The sequence below is a fragment of the Suricata suricatta genome, chromosome 1 (genome assembly GCF_006229205.1).
Source record: "Suricata suricatta isolate VVHF042 chromosome 1, meerkat_22Aug2017_6uvM2_HiC, whole genome shotgun sequence".
Taxonomy (NCBI): Eukaryota; Metazoa; Chordata; class Mammalia; order Carnivora; family Herpestidae; genus Suricata; species Suricata suricatta.
The window spans coordinates 124,777,511-124,800,109 of record NC_043700.1 but is presented as its reverse complement, the minus strand read 5'-3'; the positions used below and the strand labels follow the sequence as shown (position 1 = coordinate 124,800,109).

The 22,599-nt window shown below is 40.8% G+C and overlaps 1 protein-coding gene across 15 annotated transcripts in view; it reads left to right on the top strand.

The window, feature by feature from the left end:
• Nucleotides 1–22,599, top strand: part of HERC3 (HECT and RLD domain containing E3 ubiquitin protein ligase 3) — a 109,808-nt gene that overhangs the window by 8,158 nt on the left and 79,051 nt on the right. For all 15 annotated transcript variants that reach the window (XR_003910376.1, XM_029943212.1, XM_029943184.1 and 12 more), the window contains one exon: nucleotides 3,849–4,115. Coding sequence is in view for 14 of the 15 variants with exons in the window: in XM_029943212.1 (XP_029799072.1) it covers nucleotides 3,890–4,115 (226 nt within the window). In the remaining variant the exon portion in view is untranslated. The remainder of the gene's footprint in view (nucleotides 1–3,848; nucleotides 4,116–22,599) is intronic.

Here is a 22,599-nt window from a genome sequence, read left to right as displayed (position 1 = left end):
AACATCTGTGAAGCACATAGAAAAAGTGTCAGACATAGAGTAAGCTCAAATTAAATCTTAATTTGCTGTTATTATTAATAATGTAATTATTAATATTACATTCAGGAGTTTTTATTTCAAATGATAGAAACCCAATTAAAATAATATTAAACAAATAAACAAAAAAGAGAGACTCCAGGCTATATAGAGTTGATTTTCATTATTCATGGTAGTTCTATAAAGTTGCTGCAAACACTTATTGGTGAGTTAGTGAGTACTGAGCTACTGCTACTTTAGAAATACAGGGTTAGTTAGGTTCTTGCTTAGAGTCTCTGGCCAACCAATCAGTGTATAATCTTTTTTGTGTGTGTTCATGTGTATTTCTGTTTAGATACCTGGTTTAATATATATTTCTTACAAATGATTAATTGTATGCTGTACTTCTATATGTTAAAACACTTGTCAAGGGGGATTTTTAACATTTTTCTGACCCTTGGTAATGTAACGGTATATTTCTTTGGTTTTCAGCCTCACAGCAGTGCTGTCCACTTCTCACTGTAATCATCTCGTGAATCCACAGATTCAGCTATTTTGAACATCTTTTCTGTAACTTCTTTATGCCCTATAGATGTTACTTTAGCACTTTCCAGAATTGCTGCATGTATAGATCAGTGAATTTCTTCTTCTTTTTTTTAGATATATCCTGTTAGTGATTCTTTAACATTGAACTCACAGCCAGTAGCACTATAACTCATGTGTGAGAGAAGCTTGTCCAACACACGTATTTTCTCTGTGAGTAGAGCCTTCATGTACTTAGGAACACTAGAGACACCGCTTCAGCGCTATGCGCAGAGTCATAGCAGAATCACCAACAAAAATGTAGAAATCCTAAGCCTCGGTGGCTTAGTCGGTTAGGTGTCTGACTTAGGCTTGGGTCGCGGTTTGTGAGTTCAAGCCAAGCATCGGGCTCTGTGCTGACAGCTCAGAGCCTGTATCCTCTTCAGATTCTACCTCCCTTCCCCTCTGCCCCTCCGCCACTCACACACTTCCTCTCTCTCAAAAATAAACAAACATTTAAAAAATCAAGAAATCTGTAGACTGCAGAAAGACCACTTTTGTACAGAATGAGAGCATCATCTTGTTTGACTTTGGCTGGGAATGTGCCTGTAGGGTGACTCAAATTTTCCCCCTCTGCACATATATGGGAATGACTGTAGAAATGCTCCAAGTATTGCTTTTGGGTTACAAATAAATTTTAGTGAGTAAATTCACAAGTATGGAGTGCACAAACAAAGAAGTGCTGCTATAGTTAAGGAGAGCGAAGGTAGTGGTGCTGGCACCAGGCAAGCGGGGAGCCAAGGCTAAGTACCATTATAGGACTCTTCCTGGTTTTTACCTTTGAAACTTTATGGCTGGTAGAGTCATAATGTCTTTTTTCTTTTAACTTTATTTTGATTTTTAAAAATTTATCTTTTATTTGTTTTAATTTCTAAAAGTTTATTTATTTTGAGAGAGACAGAGTGAGTAGGGGAGGGACAGAGAGAGGGAGAAAGAGAATCCCAAGCAGGCCCCGTGTTGGCGCCCCAGAGCCTGTTGCGAGGCTCTATTCCACAAAGCCATGAGACCGTGACATGAGCCGAAGCCAAGAGTTGGGTGCTTAACCAACTGAGCCAACCAGGCACCCTGAGTCGTAATGGTTTATAGGTGTCTTCATGTGGCAGGGACATAGCTTCCAGCAGCCTCACTTATCCTTCAGAGGCAAAACGTAGCCTTCCTTCAGAGCTCCCGTGAGCTTACTGGGGAAGGACTCTGGCTCCCATGCGAGTGTGAACCTATCCCTGAACCAGTGGCAATGGCTTAGGTGTTCTCTGATTGGTTTGCTGTGGGCCATGTCCTGTGGCTTAAGGGTGGGATTCTCTGACAGGCATGGTGTAGCTCATGTGTATGGCTTGGGGGGTATTCTGTGATCTTCTTGGCAGGGTCATGCTCACCCTTGTGCCAGGGAGGGGAGAGTTTGTTACTAGATAAAAAGGGGTTTTGGGACATCGGTATAAAAGCAGTCGGTAACACCCTTGAGGAATTGTTTTTAAACTAACTTGCACCACATTGAGTTGCAGCTTTCTTTTACATGAAGTGCATTTTAGCTATGCCCCTCCCCCGGCTTTACTGACGGGTCGTGTTCTTTGTGTGAATATACTGCAATCTGTTTATCCGTCCTCCTGTTGATGGACATGTGGGTTGTTGCCATTTTTGTTTAGTATGAATAAAGCTGCTGTGAACGTTGTTTATAGATCTTTTTGCAGACATACAATCATAGCTTCTTGATGTCATATTTTTAGACACACTGTTTGTATTTGGCTGGTTAAGGGGATGGCTTAATGCTACAGCTGCCTAATCTCAGCCATTATCTCTTAATTCTGACTAGTTTCACTCTCAGAGGGCAACTTTATTTTCAACTTTGCTGGGCATCCTGAATTGTATACTGATTACTGTTAGCTGTTCTGCAAGTAATTTTTGTGTTCTTGCTTCTGTAGGTGACCTATAAATCAGCTTGGGTGGCAATTGTAGCCCAACGGGTGAGACTGTGGCCATTGGCATCAGGCCTAGATTCATAGCCTGGTTCTGACTTCTTATAGCTGTGTGACCTTGGGCATGCTTCTCAATCTCTCTGAAGCTTGCTTTATCTGAAAATGAAGCTAAAAATAGTACTTATGGCACAAGGTTGTTGTGAAGATGAAATGATGTAATGATATAAAATGTTTCTTAGCCCAGCGATGGGTATATGCTGCTTCTGTAATCATTGGTAGGTGGTGGGATAAGACAAATTCATGAAACATTAAAAATGAAGAAGTTAGTTGGGAAAATTAAATTATGAAAAGATTATGTGATCTTGCTGGTCTTTTAAGATGTTATCTCCCCCCACCCCCGCCCCAGTTTGCATTTTATCTCTCCTCCCTTTGTAATTAACTCAAAGAATAACACTTAAGCTTAATATCTTTTTAGTTCTGAAGTGTCGACAGGGAATAAGAATCTTGGGAAGTAAGAACTATTTGGTTAAGAAAGCAATTTCAGTTTTATATTTTATTTTGGGTTTTCCATACTTTTCCTGAAAGCCTTAAGAGTTCAGAGAGTCAGTCAGATAACATTACCATAGGTAATATTCTATTATTAGGAATAACATAGAATAAATAATATTCTGTTGTATGGAAACACCACATTTTACTTGTCCGTTCATCAATTGATGGATGTTTGGGTTTATTCCTCCTTTTTGGTATTATGAATAGTGCTGCTGTGAATATTTGTGTGCAGATTTTTGTGTGGATGCATATTTGCGATTCTCTTGGATACCTAGGGGAGTGTTATTATTCTTTTTTTTTAAAAATTTTTTTTAATGTTTTTATTTATTTTTGATACAGAGAGAGACAGAGCATGAGAGGGAGAGGGGCAGAGAGAGAAGGAGACACAGAACTGGAAGCAGGCTCCAGGCTCTGAGCTAGCTGTCAGCACAGAGCCCGACGCGGGGCTCAAACTCACAAACGTGAGATCTGACCTGAGCCGAAGTCGGACGCTTAACCGACTGAGCCACCCAGGCACCCCTCTTTTTAATTGATTATATTTACTACTTAAAAAGTGATTTCCTTGGGGTACCTGAGTGGCTCAGTTGTTTAATCCAGCTCTTGATTTAGGCTCTGGTCATGATCTCTCAGTTTGTGGGATGAAGTCCTTTCTCGGGCTCTGCACTGACAATGCGGAGCCTGCTTGGAATCCTTTCCCAAGAGAGTGCACACACTGTGTCTCAAAATAAATAAATAAGCTTTAATTAGTAAAGGTGATTTTCTCTGACTTTCTTTTTTTAACCTTTTTTACAGAACTCTTTTCTGGCTACATGACTCCTTGAAACATAAGAACAATGTTATGTTGGGGATATTGGTCTCTGGGCCAACCTGGGATCAGCACCAACCTGCAGGGGATTGTGGCTGAGCCACAGGTGTGTGGATTCACATCGGATAGAAGCGTCAAGGAAGTGGCCTGTGGAGGAAACCACTCGGTGTTCCTGCTGGAGGATGGGGAAGTTTACACGTGTGGGCTGAACACCAAGGGGCAGCTGGGCCATGAGCGGGAAGGAAATCAGCCAGGTGAGTACACCTCGCCGACCTCGATGATTGGTGAGAAAAGCCGAGGACGGGGAGAGCTGGCGGAAGCTTTTCCAGTGGTTATTTTTCAGGAGGCTCTGACAGGGGTCCTCTACTGTTAGGCACCTTTGTGTTTAATTCAAGCGTTCGGGCGGAGAACTAGACTTTTCCTTTTACAGCTTATTAGATGACCTGTGTAACATCATGACCAGGGGAGAGAGGTTGACTAGTTCAAAATTAGAGAAATAGGTTTTCCCCAGTAATTGAATGCTAAAACATTATGATCGTTTTTGGATTTGTAATCCTCATAGAGTCAGTATCAGAAGGATTTTCACCTGATTTTTCCTCCTGATTGCATGTTCATTTATTTTGGCAACATGCTTTCGTTTAGCATTTTGGGCTGAGCGCTGTGCTAGGTGTGAGTAGGTAGATGAGTGGGAGGTAGGGATGGTACGGCTCCAAGGATCTCCTGTGGAACGATGTGTGAAGGAAGTTGAAGAATATGCAGGGGGAATTGGAGAGTGGGACTCATTTCTTCTGCCTTCGAGGGTCAAGGAGGAAACATGAGTAGGACTTCAAGTGTGTGTGCGTGCGCGTGTGTGTGTGTGTGTGTGTGTGTGTGAATGTGGTAGGAACATTAACAGAGTGTACCCACTTATTATTTTTTTAATTAATTTATTTTGTTAAAAGGCATGGGTGTCAAGGTGCAGTCCTTGTTTAGGGAATGTTGAATAGTGTGGCAAGACTGGTGATGAGCGTAAAAGGTGCTGTGCACGTTTAAAGTCCCTTGGTGTGAATTGCCTTTCTTCCCACCTTTTCTGTGTAAGGCTGACCTTCCGTATTCATGGAGATGAATCTACGAGGTACTTTCTCAATCTCGGGCTTTGGAGTAGAAGTGAGGATGTTTAAGTGAGTCTCCCTTAGGTGAGAAATGATAAGGTAGCATCTTGAGTTGTGACCATGTTGTCTCTTTTACACTAACATGGGCATGTGTCATTTTGTTTGTTAATTGGTATCTTTTTTTTATTCAATTCAAGTCAAGTGAGAATACCTACCGAAGCTTCATTAAAGAACAGCTTTGCTGTTTTTTCTAGATGATTTTACTCTTTTGTGTTCATTTAGGAAGCTCAGTTTGGCATCAGGATGAGCAGAATTTTTTCCATGACACATTGTCTCCCTCCTTTCTCTTATTTATTCTCTCTGATAGCAAGTGGCTGTGTTCCATAGTTCACCTGTCTGAATTTTAGTATTAATTTATAAATTTATAATGTTGACCATTGGAAAAAGGGCCATAAGGCTGGTCTTATGGAAGGAAAATTATGGGGGCGCCTGGGTGGCCCAGTCAGTTGAATGTCCGGCTTCAGCTCAGGTCATTATCTTGCAGTTCGTGGGTTTGAGTCCCACATCAGGCTCTGTGCTGACAGCTCAGAGCCTGGAGCCTGTCTTCAGATTCTGTGTCTTCCTCTTTCTCTGACCCTCTGCTGCTCATGCTGTCTCTCTGTCTGTCTCTCTCTCTCTCTCTCTCTCAAAAATAAATAAAACATTAAAAAAATTTTAAAAGAAGGAAAATTACGAAGTGTGTGAAGTATGATACATGGGCTCATTCCCCATTCCTTGCTCTAGCTTCCCTCATGGGAGCCCCTCCCTCAGACATCCCACCAGGCCAGCTCCCCGGAGCAGATCCAAATGTTCTAGCCAGGGGTTTCCTGACATGAGGGCCCTGGACTCTTGGTGTTTCATAGGAAGAGTTTGTAGCATGGGCCATATGTATTACACCTTTATATATACAGTGCACCTGATACTACAGGTTTTCAAATGTAAGTAGATTCTATTATTTATTAAAATAAAATTTCAGTAATGGTGCTACCAATTCATAAATGAGTTAGTAAATCCTATTCAGTATGTATTTTACCAGTTAACTAAAAGTATAATATGTAGGAAGATTTTTGATTTCTTAAAAAAATTTTTTTTTAATGTTTATTTATTTTTGAGACAGAGAGAGAGCATGAGCAGGGGAGGGGCAGAGAGAGATGGAGATACAGAATCCGAAGCAGGGTCCAGGCTCTGAGCTGTCAGCACAGACGTGGGACTCGAACCCATGGACCGTAGATCATGAACTGAGGATGCCTAAGTGACTGAGCCATCCAGGCGCCCCATGGTGTTTGATTTCTTTTTTTTTTTTTTCTCTCCATAATATTTTATTGTCAAATTGTTTTCCATACAACACCCAGTGCTCTTCCCCTTAAGTGCCCTCCACCATCACCACCACCTCTTTTCCCCCCTTTCCCTTCCCCCTCAACCCTCAGTTCATTCTCAGCATTCAATAGTCTCTCAAGTTTTGCATCCCTCTCTCTCCCCAACTCTCTCTCCCTCCTCCGTTCCCCCTGGTTCTCCATTAGGTCTCTCTTGTTTTCCTGCTAGACCTATGAGTTTTTGATTTCTAAAAAAAAATTTTTTTGGAAGAGATTAAAAACCAACATCTTCTTTTCCTTCCATCTGTTAAAACTCACTTGAGTCTTACATAAAACCCCTCCTCTTTATCTGTTGCCCCCAGTGAGAGCCAGCATGTGACAGTTAATGCCTAGAGAGGGATTACTGGCAAGTCACAGTCCAGCGGCTTGGTCTTTCCCATGGGAATGTGTACATCCACCAGGACTTAGAGACATGTAAGTCCCACTTCATACTAATGGTCCTTGAAGGATTTGTACTCACCCTGGCTAGCCTTTGAAGAGAGATCAGCAGGAGATCTTTCCAGTAGTGCAGAGAGAACACGGTGAACAATAGAGTCCGACAAACCTTGTGTAAGCGTTACCTGTCTCTGACTGTATGTTTGAGCCTCAATTCCCTTTCCTTGAAAGGAGACTTCCTGTTCTAGTGTCACTCTTAACGCAGCAGATTCAAATTGTAGACTACTCTGCAGAGCTACCTGGGGCCTGTGAATCCGCCCTGCTCCCGCCCTCCTGTCTGCTGCTCTGTGACTCTGCCTTCTGTGGTAGCCTTCTTGGACACCTTTGTCTTAGAACCTGAGGAGAAAGGATTCCACCAAGGGTCGCATGTGAGAAAAGAAATAAAAAGCTTACAGTCCAAGGATAGCGAAGACCTGTGGGAGGCACCATGGTGAACACATCTGAAGGCAAGGTGGCATTGTTCCAGGGGAGCCTCCTGACATAGCTCCATGGAGTTATGGTGGGGAGTTCGTGGGCCCTGGGAGTGTGTGAACAGGTGCCGCACACCAGGTCAGGCCAACGCCTCGGCGTGCAGCCACTTGCTCCCTGCAGGCAAGGCTTAGTGATCGCAAGAAACGTGAGCCAGAAGTGCATCAACAAGTCTTTTGGATTCAGCCACAGAATCCAGCCCATGCTTGTAATCTGAATTTGTAATAAGCAAGGCTCAAGAGTAAATTACAATAGATTCCAGAAATTTCTGCTGTTGGCTAAGCTTGTCTGTTAATTATAAACTCCACAGCAGCTGTGGAATAGTGCCTCTTTGAATGGAAAGATGATGTGGGTGGGCACCTCCCTCTCTTTAACTTTTTTCTTTGGTAGTTGGGTTCTAAATTGGGGACCATTTGGGTTTATTTTTAATGAGTGGGAAAAAGAGAATGAGCTTGTTTTCTCTCTGTGTTTATTGAGAACTGTGACCTGGAGAACTGCTAGGCATGGGGTGGGGAGGGGTAGTTAGTGACAGACAGACCCTGTTTCAGGGCGCCTCTGCCGGCCTGGCCTTCAGGAATGCTATCCCCAAATAACCCCTGAGGTGTTTGGAAAGGGAACGTGATAGTAGACCACTTCCTTAGGGTGCTTTTGGGTGGGTTTGTGATTTTTAGTCGGTATCGTTGCCCAGACCAAAGGTGTGAAGGGTTAAAAAGAGAGAGGGGAAGGAAAGGTGGAAGAAGCTGGGGTAGGAGGTACACTGATGCATCTCTTCTGTTACACCATGTTTCCTTGAGTCTGTCTTGCCAATTGATCAGTTTCTGCGTGTTTTCTCTAATTAGCATGTTTGCAAAGTACACAGATTCTTTTTTACGGAGGACTCCTGTCCCTGTGACATAGCAGTGGGATAAAGCACACAACAATGATTTTAAAGGTTTTTTTTTCTTCTTGAGAACATCTAATAGTTTCCTGTGCTTTTTCTGTTCCTGATGCAGCTGTGCTTTTCTTGTACTATCATTTTTCTTAGTTCACCCTTATGTGACCAGCTTCATGTGTGTCTGTGTGTGATGGGGAGAGGGCGTCAAGGGCTTGTCAGATACTGAAACTCCTGATTATGAGGGACTCGTGTTTTCCCAGTGCATCGGGCAGCTTGGGGTTCTAGCTTAGGTGTGTCCCTGACTCATTCATTTGTGCTTTGGCCAAAGGCAAAGAGCCCTGTGATTCCCAGAAGCATTTTTTGTGGGCAGAATATCAAAGCTTCATCTAAACTCAGTGTCCAGCCTTTTTTTTTTTTTTTTCAAGTGTTGGATTGGGGCACCTGGGTGGCTCAGTTGGCTCAGATCATGATCTTACGGTTCATAGATTCAGGCTCCACATTGGGCTCTGTGCTGACAGCTCGGAGCCTGGAGCCTGCTTCAGATCCTGTGTCTCCCTCCTCTGTGCCTCCTCCGCTCACACTCTGTCTCTCTTTCCCAAAAACAAACTTAAAAAAAAAAATTGTTTTAAGTGTTGGATTATAACTGTTTTGCATATTCCTCTCCTGTATGACTTTTTTGTTCTTTTTTCTCCCTATTACATGGTGATATCAGTCTTACCTCTCCCCAAATATCAGGGATAGTTTCAGTGAGAGGGCATCATAGGATTATTACTAATTTCCTCAATTTTTTGCCCATGATTTCATCTCATAATTTTCTGAGAAATAGCATTACAGAGGTACATCATAGGAAGACTTGAGTGCCTCCTCTCCTTTTTAATTTTTTCTTTTTTTTAAAAAGGGCAAGCAAAACATGAGTTTTCCCCCTAAATTATGTTTTTTTTTATATTATGGTTTTTTGTAAGTAAAGCAACCAAACCATAGCACATCTTGAAATATTTTATTAAAGTAAAATAGAAACTGGTTGCCGATAGAAAAAAAAGAGCTTTACCTTAGTTTACTGTGCTTGTCTTATTCCCACTCAGCCACATTATCAGCACTGTATTCTTCAGGTAACCCACAAGTCTCTTTTCCCTATGTGTACTCTGATTTTTCATATTGGGATTTTAGCCCAAGCCAATCCTTGTATTATTAGGGATATCTGAATTTATATAAACCTCTTCTAACCTTTCTTCCTATTTTGAGTAGGCTAGAACTGTGTTAGGTACAATTATTTAATCTATTCGACGATGTTAAAATTTTAAAATTCTGCATTGACATCTCAGGAAACCTTTTCATAGCAGACCTCAAGGGTAACCATTTGTAAGCAGACTCAACATTACTGTGCAACCCTGTTTGATTCATATCTATGATTGGTTCCTTTTCCTGCCTCTTCACTTAGTTTCTGTCTTTCTTGCAGATAATTTAATCTGGTTCACATTCACATTTTGTATTCAACCTAAGCATTTCCATAACGCCCATCACCATATGTAACGGTTCTCCCGCTGTTTGATAAATGAGGTTTATAAAGCAGAATATTTCAAAAGTGGCAATTCCCAGGGCCGTGGCTGCTGCTAACCCTGGTAGAAGTAACACTTTCAGAGAGCTCATCAAGTTGCTTGAGGGCATCTGAAGGACACAGTAACTCTGTCTCGTTAATCAGCTTTTGCTGAAAAGCAAACTAGCTGAGCTAAAAAGAAATAGAAGACATCCTATAATGACTTCCTACTATTAAAATGCGTGTTTCTGTGGGCATAACTGATATAAAAGGCAGAGGTGCCATAGGAAATGTTCCGATCTCAACATTGCACTGTTAGGAGCCCCATCCTTTCCTCGTTAGGAGTGGCAGGCGGTCCAGGAGGCTGCACGACCCTTTCTGAGGATGATGATGACCACAGTGATAATCAAACCGTATGGGATGAGGTGCCTTCTTTTTAGCTGAGTGGACAACTTTCTAGTTCAAGAGGTCTGGCGTTCAGGAGCCAGTATCATTTAATAATTTTATTTCCTGGTGTGGTTAATCAAAAGTTACTTTTTCCTGTCTGTACTCAGCCTACTTTCTTTAAAGATACTTGGAAGTCTTAGAACTAACATGTACTTATTTATAGCATATTCTTTTTTTTAATAGATTCTTTTTTTATGTGTTTTATTATTTTTGAGAGATGGAGAGAGTCAGAGCGAGCAGGGGAGGGTCAAAGAGAGAAGGAGATACAGAATCTGAAACAGGCTCCAGGCTCTAAGCTAGTTGTCAGCATAGAGCCCGATGCGGGGCTCCAACCCATAAACGGTGAGACCATGACCTGAGCCGAAGCCGGGCACAACTGACTGAGCCACCCAGGCGCCCCTATAGCATATTCTTTAATGTGAGGTGTCACTTGTGACTTTTTAAAAATTTGCAGTGTTACTTTTAAGTAATTAATGCAGTGGTTTGTATTGTGATACAAGAGACTCCGTTTATTTGTTAATTGTAGGAGTGGTTAACTATAGTTAACACTATATTAATATAGTGTAATATATGTATTACAGTCTCTTTCTATGTGCTTGATATTTTTAAGCTGATTAATTCTCATGATAGTTCTGTAAAGTAGGTCAGTATTATTATTCCAGGTATGTGTAAAGGAGAACAGGAAAGGGAGTTGAGTTTCAGTTTTGCTTGTGTGCTGACAGTTTGCTTTTAGTAATCCTAGAGTTTTGTTGATGGGCATCTTTTAAACCTCAGGCTGATTGGAAAGGCACAACAGAATTTTATTCTCAAATCATTTTTCTTCTTAACATTTAATTTCCACTCATTCCTTACAAAAGAAGTAAAAAGCATGTAAACTCGGTCATTGAGAAGCTTGTCTTCTTTAATTTGCTGATTAAATACGAGATATTGTCAGTGTGTTTTGATTAAAGGTATAGAGAAATAATTCCCTTAAAAATTTTTTTTAAATGTTTTATTTATTTTTGAGAGAGAGAGAGAGACAGCGTGAGCAGGGGAGGGGCAGAGAGAGAGGGAGTCACAGAATCTGAAGGAGGCTTCAGGTTCTAAGCTGTCAGCACAGAGCCCAATGTGGGGCTCGAACCCACGAACCGTGAGATCATGACCTGAGCTGAAGCCGGATGCTTAACTGACCAAGCCACCCAGGCGCCCCGAAATAATTCCCTTTTCATCTTTAAAATCATCAGATGACTGTCACCTTGTTCTTTTAAACTCTTCTTGGCGCCACATAATCTGAGGGAAAAGACACATGATCATTCATATCTCAGGCTGATATATTTTGCCTTGCAGCTTGCTTCTTGTTCTTTGTTCCTTTATTTCCTCAAATTATTTACTTCTTATCATTCAGTCACTGAGCAGATATTTCTGGAGTGACTAGACTACTAGGTTCCTCATTTGTTGTAGTTATTTTCATAACACGATGCTTCAATGCACATCCTGTCTTTTGGGAGTTTTTAGGCTAGGAGGGAATGTAAGATGTGTTTCTGTAAAGATTACATAATGTAATTCACCATGTGCAGAGCAAGTGATCAAGGTTCTAAATGTGTCAAAATAAGAGTTGTAGTGAAGAGTTAGGTCTAAGACATGTTACCAACAGTGCTAAATTCAGATTTCTAACAAACAGCATCATTTACAACCACACACATATCAAGTTCATGTTTATCTTAGGATTGTGAGCTTGTGGAAGGAGTGAAATCTAGCATTTCAGAGAAGGGGCAGCTTTGGTAATGGTGTCATTCTCCAGGGATTTCCTGGGAATGTTTTTAGTGGGTACGTCCACTCTTCAGTTGTGAATTTTTGTGTTGCAGTAACAATTTTGTCATTTGGCGATCTTGATCATCTCTTGTATACCTTGGTGATCTGTGACTTGATAGACTAGGATAGAGAAAATGTTTTTAAGAACTTTTTCAGTCTGGATGGTATGTGTCTGTTCAGCTGGTATTTTACAGTCTCTCAGGAGCCACCAGAATCTGAGTAAATGCCCTTTCATAGCATGTTAATACTGAAATCTTTGGTAACTCTCCAGCAGATAGACTGTCTCATATCCTTGCAGACTTTGAATCAATTTTTCACTCATTTTAAGACATGTATTGCAATTTCTCTGGAATTATTAAGTGACTCATAGCAGTTGAAATGGTTATTCTGAGTGGTTTTTATTTGGAGTGTTAGCTAATTATGGAGGCAGTATAATGAACAAGAACATGCATTCTGGAGCCAGACTTTCTGTATTGTAATCCTGGCTCTGCCACTCAGGGTTGTGTGATTCTGGGGAGGTTGCTGAACCTCTCTGTGTCTCAGTTTTCTTAGTTGTGAAACTATATAATAATGTCTAAAATTAGGATTTTTGTGAGGATATAATAAGTTGTATCTTGGGTTTTTGGAATAATGTCTGGCCCAAAGTAAGCACTCAGTGCTACCTGTAGTAATAGTAGTAGTATGGTAGTAGGTGTTACTATCTTCCATTACAATTTTTTTGATCCTACTATTCACACATATTAAATTAATAATTCATTATATATATGGATCATTTTTATAGGTTCCCTTAACACCATAGGATCTGATGAATTATTTGTGCATACAGAGGAGGGAGATGATACGAGCTAGGGTCATTAAGAGAGGCTTCACATGTTATGCTAATATTTATGCTTTGAGTTTTAGAGGATGATCTGTTTCTTTATCTTCAATTTTTTGGGGTCTTTCACCTTATTGGTTCCAAGAAAAATATCTTGCATATATTGGACTTTCTGTAAAAACGGATTATCCGCATAAGGACATGCGTGTAAAAATCTAATCTTTATGCCATGGTTAACATTGACTCCAACATTCTGGTCTAAAATTGCAAAGAGAAGTGAAGCAAATTAGGCCACTGTGGACATCATAGTACATGAAGGGCTTCTCTATTGATGCTTCCAGGACTTGAAGTGATTTGGTGACAGTGAAGTGATTTGATCTTGCCACAGGTTCAGAACATAGAGTATAATCAATTTATGCTGAGCCCAGCTGAATTCTGTGTGTGATTACTTTAGTTTTCTTGTTAGCTTTGGTGGGTGTGCGTCTTTGGGCAGGGTTCTGAATGACCTGAAGGAAGGTAAGTGGTTTTCCTTTCTGCAGTCTGCAATCACCTCAGAAGAAATCACTTTGGAGTCTGAACCTGTCTGATCCTTGCTTTTTTTTAATTTTTAATTTTCTAAATGGGCCTTTATTAGGATGCTTTCAGCTGCAAGTAACAGAGTACTAAAATTCTGCAGGAACAATGAGTAAAACTTGGTATCTCTTTATAGAGGTCTAGGATCAGTTAAATCGGGCATAAGGACACTGTCAAGCATGCAGGTACTTCCTATCCTTCTATTCTTCTTCCTTGGGCGTATCCCTTCCTGACACAGGTGACTGCCACAGTTCCAGGCATGACATTCTCACACAGCTCTATTCAAAGGCAGACAGGAAGGGGAGTTTTCTTTTGTGTAACTTTTTTAAATGGGGAAAACCTTGCCTAGGATCCCTCTCGTATATCTTTCTGCCTCATTGGCCAGGCCTGGGTTTTACAGGCCTACCGTAGACCAGTCACTGGTATGCCTGAGTAAGTGAAATAGGAAATATCTGTCTGGAACAGTCAAGGGTCATCTCCTAGGACTGGGGAAGGGCCCAGCATCCCTAAGGGTTCTGGTGCAAGGAAGAAGTGGGCGATGGCTGATGGGTAAGCAACACACAGTGTCTTCCACAAGGCTTCCACAAGGCTGTTTCATATTGTGTGCCTACTGGGGTCTTTGACACTTTAAAGTGGAGTCATGGGGTTTTATTTTTGTTCCATATTATAATCTATAGTTCCCTGTATGAAATCAATAACAACACCTTAACATTGGCTTTTAGAACAAAACTGAAGGCTGTTATTATGAGGCAGTGACTTTGTGGTGTTCATGATATATGATATGGAATTGTGTACTTTTGAAAAATATATTTTTATGTTTATTTTTTATTTATTTTTTAATTTTTTTAATGTTTTATTTATTTTTGAGACAGAGAGAGACAGAGGATGAGCAGCGAGGGGCAGAGAGAGAGGGAGACACAGAATTGGAAGCAGGCTCCAGCCTCTGACGTGGGGCTCGAACCAACGATCTGTGGGATCATGACCTGAGCTGAAGTCAGAACCTTAAGTGACTGAGCCATGCAGGCGCTCCTCATGTTTATTTTTGAAAGAGAGAGAGAGCAAGCATGTGTGGGCGAGGGGCAGAGAGAGAGAGAGGGGGCAGAGGATCTAAAGTGTACTCTGCACTGACAGCACAGAGCCCAATGCAGGGCTTGAATTCACAAACCATGAGATCATGACCTGAGCTGAAGTTGGACGCTTAACTAATGGAGCCACCCAGGAATTAGTATCTTATTCATCTTTGTATTTCATTGCTAAGCACAGTGTGGTGGGCACATAGGGTAGGAAATGTGTTGAGTACAGTGTCTCAGGTTTTACTGTTTTGTTGCTTTACCATGTTCTGTATGGGTTCTGGGAGATTTCTGGGGTTAGGTCAACAAAGATCACAGTGATCTTTAAAGAAAATCACAATTTTAAGGATGGAGGATAAAAGAGTGACTTGAATGATAACTGTTTTCATTTATGAGGCTTTAGAGAACAAACAGTGGATTTAGTATCACATGGCAGAATTTCTCTAACGGGGGCTTCAGTAGAATGGCAACTTCAGCTCAGTAAACTTTATCACTTTTACCCATTTTTAATAAGACTGCAGAAATCATGAGTGCCTTGAGAGCATTGCCTTTAGCAAGTAGTATCACCTGGGCCACGAATCAGGCGTTCATTTATTAGCAGTCTTCTTGCATTTCACTGTCAAACTAATATAAAGCCATGAAACGAAGCAGACACTAAAGTATACCCTTTCCAGTGCCTCCCAGCCCTTACCATAACATCTTTCCCCAGCAGTAAGTAAATTTCTAGGTGAGTAAGAATATCCATTTGTTAATATGATTGATACAAATACCTTCCAGTAACAGGAGGCTTTAAAACACTTATTTTTAATGTTTATGTATTTTTGAGAGCACAAATGGGGCTGGGGAAGAGAGGGGAACACAGGTTTCAAAAGCAGGCTTTGTGCTGACAGCAGTGAGCCTGATGTGGGGCTCGAACTTGCGAACCATGAGATCATGACCTGTGCTGATACCAATTGAGTGACCCAGGTGCCCTGCCTTTTTTTTTTTTTAAACACAGTGTGTGGGTATGAGTTTATGTATAAGGCAGTGGTGGATGGATGGGAGTGAAATTTTTTAGTGATACCGAGATTTATGCTTCTCGCCAGTTCTCTAGCTCACTGATGTAGTTGTAAGATTTCTTGGGCCTGATTTAGAGTCTGCGTTTATACCCGAGTGCTTTACCAGCAAGGTTTGCTTTGCCACTGTGCTGTTTTTTTTGGATGCCAGAATTAGCCTGTCATATTGAAAGTTTAATTTTCTTTCTTGTGATATTTTTCTTCTTTGATACTCTGTCAGGCACTGAAATGAAAACATTTGCAGTGGACTCAGACTTCTGAATGAATATGATTTGCTTATTAAAATTTGAGAGAACTTTCCATGAGGTCTAATCACCATAGCATCTTAACCTGTCACCCATTTGGGGTGTTGTTCATACTGCTAGGAAGAGACTTAAAAGGCTGTATCTTTTCTTTTTCCTTAATGCAACTACAGTAACATTGACTGTGCTGTACTTTTCATCCCTGTGACTTACATGCTCTGAAACTTGAAGCCTGTAGCTCCTATCCACCCTTTACCCATTCTGCTCATCCCCCAACCCCTTTGCCTCTGACAACCACCTGTATTCATGGGTCAGTTTCTGCTTTTTTGAGTGTTTATTCATTTGTGTTTCTGATTCTACATATAAGTGAAATCATATGGTATTTGTCTTCCTCTGACTTCTTTCACTTAGTATAGTACCCTCTAGGTCCATCCATGTTATCACAAATGGCAAGATCTCATTCTTTTCTTATGGATGAAAAAGATTTCACTTTGCATTCGCATATGCCATGTCTTCTTTTTTTAAAACAATTTTTTTAATGTTTGTTTATTTTTGAGGGGGTAGGGAGCAGAGAGAGAGAGAGGGGGACACACAGAATCCAAAGCAGGCTCCAGGCTCTGAGCTGTCAGCACAGAGCTTGATGTGGGGCTTGAACTCATGAACTGTGAGATCATGACCTGAACTGAAGTTGGACGCTCAACTGACTGAGCCACCCTGGCATTCCATATGCCACATCTTCTTTGTCCATTCATCTGTCGATGGACATTTAGGTTGTTTCTATATTATGGCTATTGTAAATAATGTGGCAGTAGATAAGGGGTGCATATATCTTTTGTAATTAGTGTTTTTGTTCTTTCACTACCCAGTAGTGAAATTACTAGGTTGTATGAGATTGCTGCTTTTAATTTTTTAAAAATTTTTTAATGGTTGTTTATTTTTGAGGCAGAGAGAGAGTGAACAGGGAGGGGCAGAGAGAGAGGGAGGCATAGAATCTGAAACAGGCTCCAGGCTCCAGGCTCCGAGCTGTCAGCACAGAACCCGATGTGGGGCTTGAACCCCATGAACTGTGAGATCATGACCTGAGCCAAAGTCAGACGCTTAACTGACTGAGCCACCCAGGTGCCCCATGTTTTTAATTTTTTAAAGTGCCTCCATACCATTTTCCATACTGGCTGCTGCACCAATTTAGAGGGTTTTTTTTTTTTTTTTTTTTACCCTTCTTTTCAAAGTTATATTAATGAGAGCTTGCAGAGTCCTTAAGAATTTATAGAACGTGTTTCCCACTTTGCACAGATTTGTCGTCAGTGTATTTTATCATATGAAAAGAATCTTAAGTTTATTGGTTTGGAATTGGCCTAGAGCTGTATGAATAGTGCTGATCATGGTTAAAGAGATTGTGCTGAGTGAGGCAGCAGGTTCTACATTCTGCATGTACCCAGTTTGTGGGGTGCCGGAACAGGGGGCCCATTATGCCCTGAGGTGCAAGTCCCTTGGTTTGCCTTAAGGAGGTGAAGGCCACTGATGGGCCATTCTGGGTCTCCTCCAAAAGCCCAGCTGAAAGTAAGAATATTGGCAACCAGGAGAAGAGAATGGAAAAGTGGAGATAGCAGTCATGGTGAGCTCACCAGGAGGCCCAAGCTAAATGTTCATTTTTCTTCATCTGGAGGAAAGAAGGCAGAGGTACTTATGGAATGTTTTTATTTACCGTGAGGTAGCACATTATAGAGCTATCCCAAACCAGCTAGTCATGAATGAGGAATTGGAAGCTTTTCTATGATGTCTCTACATGTGCTGTGTTAACCCATGCTTTACCCATCTTTCTGTTTTTCATTCTTCACTGAAGGTACTTTCTGAAGCACAAAAGCTTGGTGAATGTATTGAGTATTTGCACTGTGAAGATGTTACTGGTAAACAATATATAGTCATTCTGGCGATTTCATGCTCTCCTGTTGGTCACTGGGTATAATTCAGATTGACTAGCTGCCTGTCTCCTTTCTTCTTTAATATTCCAGTTTTAATATAAAGCTTCCTTGGCTAGGTTATAGGGAGAATGACTCATCTGTAGGTTTTCTAAATAGCTACTTTTTATATTTCTAAACTAACGCAGTGTGACTAGGAATAGGAAGGGGTGAGCCAAGCCCCAGAGTTCAATGAAGGATATCTCTCCTTTCCCCTGCCCCTATTTTTCTGTTTCTCTCTCTGTGTCTCTCACTCATACACACACACACGCACACGCACACGCATCAGCAGACATGGGTTGAATGGGGGGGGGGGGCTTCCAGTACACTTTACCCTGGATTGGGCAGAGCCACTGGACCCAGAGAATTTCTTTCCTGTATCTTTTATGAGCTCAAGAAAAAAACCAAACTCTTACTCCATCTCCTCACTGCCCATCTCTGTTAAGTCACTGTATGAATTACCATTTAACTGCCTTGATTTGGGTTAGAAAAACACTGTTTTTAAGTTTGTCCACAGTTTAAATGAACCACTGACTTTGGCAGTGTTCCAGCCACACAGAGCTGTCTCGAGACCTTCTGAGGACTGGCCCTCCAGTGTCCAGCGGGATTGCTTCAGGCCTTCGCGTAGGCGGACGAAACCAACAGTGCGAGCTCTGTGACGGGGAAGGCTGGAGGCAGCCAAGACCTAAATGAATTCTTTTCTGTTCTAGTTTGGGTGCCTCCTCTCTGCCCCTTGCTCTGGACTGATTGTCGTCATGATCAGGTCAGAGTCCCAAATCAAGAAGAAGCCATCTGTCTTTTTTCACTTCTTTTGTTCTTCTTCCTTTACTGCATTCTTGACTTTGAATTTTATACTTCACTGTGTCATTTGTATATTTATAATAAGGACTAGGGCACTTTGACTTTCTTTATGATTTTATGCAGAATATTTCTATTGGCGATTGCATGGCTGCCAGGTGAGTCAGGCATATGCTACCAGGGCATTTCAGTGGGGAAGGATGGTTCACTTAATAAATGGAATTGATAGAGTTGGTTGTTTACTTCCCAATAGACCTAGACCCAATAGCTTACTCCATATTTAGAAGTAACTTTCAGATATCTGAAGGACATAAGTGTAAAAAGTAATACTGCAAAAATAATAGGAAAAAAATTAGGGAAATGTGTTTAGAACCTTGATACAGGTAGTCTGGGAGCCATAAAGGATGATGATTGGCAGATTTGCATTAAATTTTTTCTGTGATATAAGGCATTCGTGAACAAAACCAAACAATGAGTCTAGATTGGGAGAATTAGTGCCATGAATTACCAGGTAAAGGCTTCATATCTCAAATATACCAGGGTATCTTCAAGTTGATAAGAAAAAGATAAGATACCCTGTAATAAAATGGACATTTTACAGAGGACCATTTACAAATAGCCAATATGTGCAGGGAAATGAAAATTAAAATGAGATACCATTTTTTTCATCCATTTGGCAAAAAATTTCAGAGTAATATTCACTGCTCACTGGTATTAGAAAATGGGCACTGTCATGTGCTCATTGAGGAAGTATGAGCAGCTAGTCTTTTTTTTGTAAATCACCTGGCTGTATTTAGTAGAATTTGAAATGGTTATACCTTCTGAATGGGCGGTTCTATTTTTAAGCTTCCTTACACAAATAAACATGTTAATATATAGCAGAAGGAAGTATTTCTAAGGATGCTTGCTGTAGCAGTGTTTTCAGTGGCAAAGTAATGGAAACAGCTTGCTCATCCTCTAGGGAAGAGGTTGAATAAATATAACGGACAGTCACGTGATAAAGCCTGACGTACCATCTTCATGCTGTTGACTCACAAATTATTTCCAGCCTTAACGTCACTGAATCCCAGGCTTGGTGTCCATTTAAAATCTCCACTTGGATGTGTAATTGGCACCTTAAGTTTAACATATCCCAAGCCAAACCAATATTTCTTTTAAATCTGTTCTCCACCCCGTTTTCTCTATTTTTGTAAATGGCAGTACCAGTCGTCAGGTCAAAAATCTTGGAGCCATCCCGGAACCCACCCCTTTCACTTTACTACCCTGTGAATTTTTCCTCCCAATCCCTCTGTTTTCCTTCCCCACTTTGTTTTTCTTCACAGTTTAGGTCTGTTTCATACACCACATTCTCTGTCTTGTCTTTGTCTTTTCGTATTTGTTTAAGCTCCATGAGGATCAGGACTGTTTTGTATCTCCAGCACCTAGAATAGTGTCTGGCATATCTAAGTGTATCTTCAGTAATTATCATCATTATCATCATCATCTACTTATATTTATTTTGAGAGAGAGAGGCAGAGAGAAAGGGAGAGAGAATCCCAAGCAGGCTCCACATCATTAGTACAGAGCTTGATGCAGGGCTTGAACTCCTAGAACTGTGAGATCATGAGATCATGACCTAAGCCTAAACCAAGAGTCAGATGGTTAACCTACTGAGCCACTCAGATACCCCAATAATTATTTTTTGAATAAATGGATGATTATATAGTACAGAATCCCTTTATGTAGAAATAAAATCAAGCCATATAAGTCAGAGAAAGAAAATGCGTATTATCTTATACATATGTGAAGCCAAAAAAAAAAAAAGAAAAGGAAACCCAAGCTTGTAAGTACAGAGAGCAGATTGGTGGTTTGCCAGAGGCAGGGAGTGAGGTGGGGAAGGGTGGTCGAAAGGTGTAAACTTCCACTTATAAAATAAGTAAGTCCTAAGGATGTGAGGACTGTCATGAAAAATATGTATTTGTATATATAAATATTGAATCCTTATGTTGTACTTAATATAATGTTGCATGTCAATTTTACCTTAATTTTAAAAAAAGTTAATTGCAGCTCTCTGGGAAAAAAAAAGCTGAGCCAAAACTTTACTGAAAAAAATTATGTCCCTTGGAATTTTTCGTCCTGTGACTGTTATGTGGAATTTATTTCTAGACAGGCTTCCTGATCATTAGCTGTCAGATATATGCTTGTTGGCCTGTAACGATCTGCATGTCTGCAGGTGTGAAGCTCCGAGAAAGAAAGGTCCCCCTAGAAGTACTGCCTGCATTTCGACAGCAGAGTGGCCTGATTTGCTTTGGGGGAAGTTTATATGAAATCAGTTGGAAATACAGTTGACTCTTGAACAATACAGGGGTTGGGGTGCCAACCCATATGCTGTCAAAAATCCATGTATAAATTCTGCATTCCCCAAAACTTAGCTACTAATAGCCTACTGTTGACTGGAACCCTGCTGATAACATAAATGGTCGATTAACACATGTTTTGTATGTTGTGTGTATTATATACTGTCTTCTTAGAATAATCTAGAGAAAATAAAATGATAAGAAAATGATTAGAGAGGGGCGCTTGGGTGGCTCAGTCAGTTAAGCAACCAACTTCAGCTCAGGTCATGATCTCAGGGTTCATGGATTTGAGCCCCTCATTGGGCTCTGCTGACAACTCAGAGTGTGGAGCCTGTTTCAGATTCTGTGTTTCCCCCCACCTCTGCCCCTCCTCTACTTGCACTCTGTATTTCCCTCTCAAAAATAAACATTAAAAAAATTAAAAATAAAAGGAAATGAGAAAAAAAATACATTTACAGTACTATACTGTATTCATTTATTTTTAAATTTATTTAAAAAAATAGTTTATTGTCAAATTGGTTTCCATATAACACCCAGTGCTCTTCCCCACAAGTGCCCCCCTCCCCTCTTTTTCCCCTCCCCCTCCCCCTTCATATACTGTATTTATGTAATAAAAATATCCATGTGTAAGTGGACCTGTGCAGTTCAAACCTGTACATTGTTGGTGTTGGGGACCCAAATATATTGAGTCTTGACATCCTACAATGTCTTAGTTCCCTTACCCAAATATGTATTGAGTTTCTTTTGTATCTTAAAACTAGAAGTATTCCAGGGGTGCCTGGGTGGCTCAATCAGTTGAAGATCCGATTTTGGCTCAGGTCATGATCTCACGGTTCATGAGTTTTAGCCCTGCTTTGGGCTCTGTGCGGACAGCTTGGAGCCTGGAATCGGCTTTGAATTCTGTGTCTCCCTCTCTGTATGCCCATCCCCTGCTTGCACTCTGTGTTAGATAATTGCACTTGCATTGCTAGGACAGACTGCTGCTGACTCAGGTATGTACCCATCCTCCACCCTGAGAGATCCTTAAAAAAACTTTTTTTTGTTTGTTTTAATGTTTGTTTATTTTTGAGAGAGAGGCAGATTGCGAGTTGGGGAGGGGCAGAGAAAGAGGGAGACACAGAATCTGAAGCAGGCTCTACGCTCTGAACTGTCAGCACAGAGTCCGATGCAGGGCTCTAACCTACAAACTCTGAGATCATGACCTGAGCTGAATTTGGATGCTTAACTGACTGAGCCACCCAGGCGTCCTGAGACATCTTGTTTTTAATGCTAGCTTTATTGGGATATAATTTACATACTGCACAATTTACCCACATAAGGTGTACCGTTCAGTAGTTTTTAGTATATTCACAGAGTTGTGCAGCTACCACCACAATCAGTTTTAGAACATTTCCATCACTCCAAAAGAGACCTCATAACATTAGCAGTCATTCAACTCTTACCCCATTCCCCAACCCCCGGCCTTAGGCAACTGTTAATCTGCTTCCTGTCTTCATAGATTTGCCTATTCTGGACATTTTATGTAAGTAAAATACAATATGTAGTCTTCTGTGACTGATTCTAATTTAGTATAATGTTTTTAAGATTTACAGCTTATATTAGTACTTTGCTCCTTTTTGTTGCCAAATAATATTCCATTGTATGGATATACCACATTTTGTCTATACTTGATTGATGGACATTTGGCTTCCCACTGTTAGGATATTAGGAACAATGCTGCTGGACATTTGTGTACAAGTATTTGTGTGCATGTGTGTTTTCATTTCTCTTAGGTATGTATACATTGGAGTGGAATTGTTGAGTCATAGGGTAACTGGGTTTAACTTTCTGAGGACCT